This window comes from Trachymyrmex septentrionalis, unplaced genomic scaffold (genome assembly GCF_001594115.1).
Source record: "Trachymyrmex septentrionalis isolate Tsep2-gDNA-1 unplaced genomic scaffold, Tsep1.0 scaffold22, whole genome shotgun sequence".
Taxonomy (NCBI): domain Eukaryota; kingdom Metazoa; phylum Arthropoda; class Insecta; order Hymenoptera; family Formicidae; genus Trachymyrmex; species Trachymyrmex septentrionalis.
This window is the reverse complement of record NW_017305375.1, coordinates 3,567,366-3,573,135: the sequence shown is the minus strand read 5'-3', so window position 1 is coordinate 3,573,135 and position 5,770 is coordinate 3,567,366. Positions and strand designations below refer to the sequence as shown.

The following is a 5,770-nucleotide window of genomic DNA, read 5'->3' as shown; positions in this document are numbered from 1 at the left end:
ATCTGGAAGCATTTTAAACTTCTTAACTAGCCGCGAGACATCTTTCAAAGGCTCCAGTAAAATATTCAAAATGTTTCCTATCACTGTAGCTATCTCCAAGAGATTCGGCATAAAGCTTATCTAGATAAATTCATAAACTACTTAGAGCTTCTGTTCGTATTTACTGTGTCTTTTTTTTTCCTAATAAGCAACTACAAAATAATTAGCTAAAGTATTTTTGTCATATAGTTAGATTGAAAAATGTTAAATTATTATTATCTCTCTACATACGCAAGAACTTTATGATGAAACGATGTAATACCGTTGCATGGCATGTTATACATGTTATGCATAGTTATGGACATACTTTGTTATCGATAATATCCGCTTGTATTAATAGAAGAGGTGAGGGTCCTGTCGTGTTAGTACCATGAAGAGCTTCGAACATGATGGTCAAAGAATTCTTCAAACACAATCTGATGGCTTCCTCAATTAGCGTATCGATTTTCATTAAATAATCTTTCCATTCTGCGTGACTCTGAGAAGAAAGAAACAATAATGAAATTAAATATAGCAATCTATCGAGCAGTTATACAGAAATTAGTATTCTTTTTATACAAAGAATTTAATTTTTATATAAAATAAATTGTGATTGTGTGTGTGTATGAACACGCGGACATGTTAAGGAAAAATTTGATGCGCTTATCTCAAACGTGTTGAAATTGGAAGACTATTTAATTAATTTTTTTAAAGAAGAAATTTTTTTAAACATTAAAATTTTAGCTTTTATAATAATTTTTTATACAGAATTAATAATTGTTAATTTATATAATATTATTATATTATTGAAAAAGCATAATATTTAATAATCAATTATCTTATATCGAATAATTTTTTTTTTCAAATAATTTAATATCTAATAATATTAAAAATAGAAGTAATAGATTGGATTAATTGGAAGCGATACACAATGCGCAAATTATTTGTTTTATTATTTGTGTTTATTATTTGTTAAAAATGTTTTTTAAAAATAACATTAGAGTACAAAAGCAAACTACATTACAAATACTAACATTAACTTAATTTGTTTATAATAATTTTGATAAAAAATAATACATAATTATTTAAAAAATAATATTGTAAGTAACATACTAACATTCTATTTCCGAAAAAAATACTCGTTTAGCGATGTTATAACTTTTCGAGACTTTTTAAATTAACCGAGAAGCTACGTGCACACGGTAGCAATCACGTTATAGAGCGACATATCGTAACACGAATCTGCCATAAGTACGCTCCTTATTTCACCAACTTTAGTTACACAAGAATTGCTTTGTGTAACTTGAGGGTGCGCAACGTATTCTGTTTTCCCCGCGGATATTTTTTTGTCGAAGTTATTCGGCCATTTTTACATTTGCGTAGTTTTTAGGGGAAAAATTCTGACACAACTCGTCAAAAATTTGCCACAAACTAGCAAACGTGCCTTGCGGCATTTGCTCAGAAGTTTGCAGAAAATATTTAAAGAATTATGCAATCTGCCGTAAATTTTTTAAGTTGATTTAGTAAGAAATTTATTCAGGATGTAACTTCAGACATAGGATGTAAAAATAGATAGTAAATAATTAAGTAATGATAGATAGCAAGGAGATAGCATAAACAGTAAGTATAAAGATAAATAAATAGTAAATAAATAGTAGATAGTATAGATAATAAGTATAAGTACGACGTGGAATGATCAAATAAGTAGTCATTAGCATTCTTTATCGCGCTTAGACAATTTGTCCACTATGTCGATAATATACGGTATATTTGTTTGTGTTTATTAATTATGTTAAGTAAAATGTATTTCACAATGATCACACAAAAGCTAATGAAAAGTCTTATGTGGATTATCAATGATCTATGCGGCAAAAAACGTATGTTATTAATACTTTATATCAGTGATGCAAATCTCTCTTAAATTAAAAGCCATTTTTAGATATCAAAATCTTGCGGGTCACATGTTTTTATATTTTCTGTTGCGAGCCGACGTGGCAGCCACAAAAAATTAATTGGAGGATACTTACTGTTTTATACTATACAATATCACTAAAATAAAAATTGTGTTTGTATTTCTCTGTCTAGCGTTATAAAGAGATGACATATTTGATTATACTTCGTATAGTTATGCCAAGAAAGCTGTACCTCGTGTATTACATTCTGGAAGCCCTCATAAATCTCCATCACGTACAGAAATACCATATCGAGTCTTTGAGTCATAACTTGGAATGCCTCATCTCTGGAAAGTGAGAAAGTTCGACCGATGCGCGCTCGCCAAACGTTAAGTTTCAGTCACGCGCTTGAATTTGCGACAGCAATGCGAAATGGAAATCCTACCTTACTTGCAAAAGTTCCTTCTTCAATGCAGACAATGTGTACGTGTAATGAACCCTTAACTTAATCATTGGAGCATCGCAGATGTTCTCGCAAATTCTTATAATTTCCAAATTCGAATTCTTGTAAATATCAATGAAGTTTTGGGTCTAAAAGGTAAAAGATTAATTTAATTTTTTTACCATTCAATTTACATACTATACAATTGTATCAGTAAGAAATAAATTGCATTTAGCTTTCGTCAATTCTGAAATTGTAGCACATATAGTTTCTTTTTTTGGACATTTTCTTTCTTTTTGATAGTTGTTCTTTACATTTCTTAACTATAAAGCCCTAAATATGCAATTACATCGAAAATTCGTAATAGAAAGCGTTATATTAATTAAAATTTTTATTTTTTTTAAATTAAAACTCTCATAATAAACCACTTAATGTGCTTATCCTGTTTAATATTTATTTAATTTCTACTTACTTTTTTTCAAAAAATTGTGAATAAATTTATATTTATCATAATGTTCTTAAATGCCAATAAATCGGAAAATAATGTACAATATGTTATTAATAATAATGATTTTAATTGGCATGTAAAAATATTTATTTTTATGATCATTTATTGTATAAATATCTACAAAAAAAATGAGATGATTAATCCTGGATCGGATCAATGTCTTAACGTCTTGTCTGTAGTACCTATATTTCATGTATCTATATGATAATTATTTCATTATATTTTCGCGGGACACAAGACTTCGTAATTAAATGTTCAAATGCAAGTGAGCGAGCTTCTCTTGGAGAATTCAAAATTAAATTTCACCGCGCGGTTACCGTACATATTACATGAATCTATATGGTCTTTGCACATGGACGAGGTAAGAGACTTTAAGCGTACATTGGCCGTTTCGTGGAAACAATTCTCGATGTACGAGTCCACGTAATCCGTGTTCCACGTCAGCTTGGTTAAGCCGGGATTGATCTTCCGGTCGAGCTGCCGAATTAATTCGCGAAACAGCGCACGTTCTGTCAGCGACAATGCTGAAAAATAGAAGTTTCGCTACGTTGCAAGAATATTTTGCTACCATTGCGTGTGACTGCAAGTACGAAGAATGTCGCTTTCATCGCGCGCATTACGGGCATATATCCTGTTTGAATCGTGTCATCATGATATTTGCATAAGCACTCACATTTTAGTCGTGGGATTTTTTCATTATAGCTTAGGAAAAATAAATTTAGCTGTTCTATATTCATTGTACACGTATATCTAGATGTAAGTTATAGAATGCAATGTTATATAAAATAATTTGCAAAAATTGTTTTTCAATAAATCACGCATACATTAAAAAAAATTTTATAGTAGAGATAACAAAAATAATTTTTTAAATTACATGTTTAATATTAATGTATTTATTTAATATTTTTATAATTAAATATGACATATAATTGTTAAGGAAGCTATTAAAAAACAACACAGGTCTACAAAATTTAATTTTTTTATGCTATTTGGAAAAAAAGAATAGTTTTCCATGTTTTTAATGCGTTGAGTCAATAAATGAAACTGTTTTTATCACGTTAGACTTTTGACAAAAATAACATTAAAACACCTGAAAAACGCGTTTTTTTGTTTATGAAAAAATTCGTAGCTGATGAAACCAATCTAAAAAAATTTCGAAAAAGCCTCAAATTAATAATTGGACATTGTACTTTAACATAAAAATATCAAATCTTCTACAGTCAGCATCGAATTTTTAACGCTTCGTTTTTAGAGATGGTCGCACAGAAAGAGAGAAAGAGGCGGGGGGGAGGCAAGGGAAGAAAAAGGGGAAGAGAGAAGGCTAAAGAGGGGGAGGGGAGGAGGAAGGAGAAAAGGGGAAAAGGGAATGGGAGAAAAGGGGAGGGGAGATCGAGAGGGGGAAGAAGAGGAAGGAAAGAGAGAGAGTATCAAGTAAAACGATTGCCTTATATATAATAGTTCCAATGCAAAATACCGTTGCAAATAGTAAAAATTTCAATAGTAAAATTAATATATGGAACTGAAGATGTTTTTTTGTTATAAAAATGTTTTTTTTGTTTAAACAATTTTTGAAATACAACAATTTTCCAAAAAACAAATAAGTTCGTAATTCTATTATAAAAAAATTGTATAAGTTGCATTTATTGTAAAACTTTAAATATGAAATTTGATGTATAATTGCATTAAAATTTTATACATGGGAATTGCGTAGAGCAATTGATTATTATATAATACTTGACATTGTGGGTGCGATTACATCTACCCTTAAAAATAAAACGCCTGATGTTCGATGTCTGTACAAGATGTTTGTTCAAGATTCGATATTTTTACATTAAAAAACAATGTTTGAGCATTAATATAAACTTGTTTTGGAAAGTCTTGTACATTAAATTTATTAGCTATAAATTTTCAATATAAATTTCAATAATAATAAAGAACACATTTTTTAAGCGTTTCAATCTTATTTTCCTTAAAAATTTTTCTTACGTGATAAAATATTTTTCACTTATTCGAGCATCAGAAACTATACAAAATCGCTATCCTGTTCTAAATAGCAAAAATCATACAGATTTGTGACTGAGAAATACTTTTTTTCTTATATTTACATCAATGAATTTTATGATAAAATTGCTATCATGTTTAAAATAATTAAAATTTTATTGTATTTATTAAAAAACATATCATTGCTCTTAACTAAATAAAGTTTTCTCATAAGTTTTCTCTCTTAAGAACAATAATTTTTTCTAAGAAATGAAAAAGTAATATCTTCTTCTACAAAATGATAATTTGTACATTGGTATTTATACTTTCACATGGTAATTGATTATTGAAAACAAACCTTCAATAATATTATTGTACGCCAATGTGACGGCGAGGACGTTTTCGTAGATAAAGCGTAGCGTATCCCGCTTGTCGTATACCTGTTGTATGTGCACGGGTATGTTGAATCTCAAGTTGATCCAATAGAAACACTCATGGCAGAGATTCAGAATATTAGGATCGATGTTACACTCCAGCAGGCCGGGTTTGCTGTCACTTCGCCGCATCAGACTGCGATCGAGTTGCGCGCGCGGGTTATCGCCGACATCGTTCAACCATTTTACGTACAATTCCTTCATGGAGTCCTCGATGGATCTGATCAAGCTATCTTTTTGACGATAGATCTCTTCGCTCTTGCCGCAATAGGGCATCCACTCGGCCTTCTCCAGCATTTTTCGTGTCGATAATAGACGGTCACTTTTCAAACGAAGATTCAATGCTCTACCGGCGTAATACGGAGTGATCGACGAATATTCTTCCTTTTCATTCAGAATTTCCTGCTTTGTCCGTTGAATATCTTCGGCAAAAAGCTGCCATACCTTGGAAATTATTAGTTTTTAATGTTACTGATTGCTTCAACAAAAATGTGAT

At 30.3% G+C, this 5,770-nt stretch overlaps 1 protein-coding gene across 1 annotated transcript in view; it reads right to left on the bottom strand.

The window, feature by feature from the left end:
• The window catches only part of LOC108748398 (dynein heavy chain 2, axonemal), a 51,942-nt gene that overhangs the window by 41,384 nt on the left and 4,788 nt on the right, over positions 1–5,770 (bottom strand). The window contains exons 5-9 of the mRNA XM_018486547.1: positions 5,199–5,718; positions 3,248–3,384; positions 2,356–2,501; positions 2,164–2,257; positions 347–517 (exon numbers count right to left, since the gene is read on the bottom strand). Coding sequence (XP_018342049.1) covers positions 347–517; positions 2,164–2,257; positions 2,356–2,501; positions 3,248–3,384; positions 5,199–5,718 — 1,068 coding nt within the window. The remainder of the gene's footprint in view (positions 1–346; positions 518–2,163; positions 2,258–2,355; positions 2,502–3,247; positions 3,385–5,198; positions 5,719–5,770) is intronic.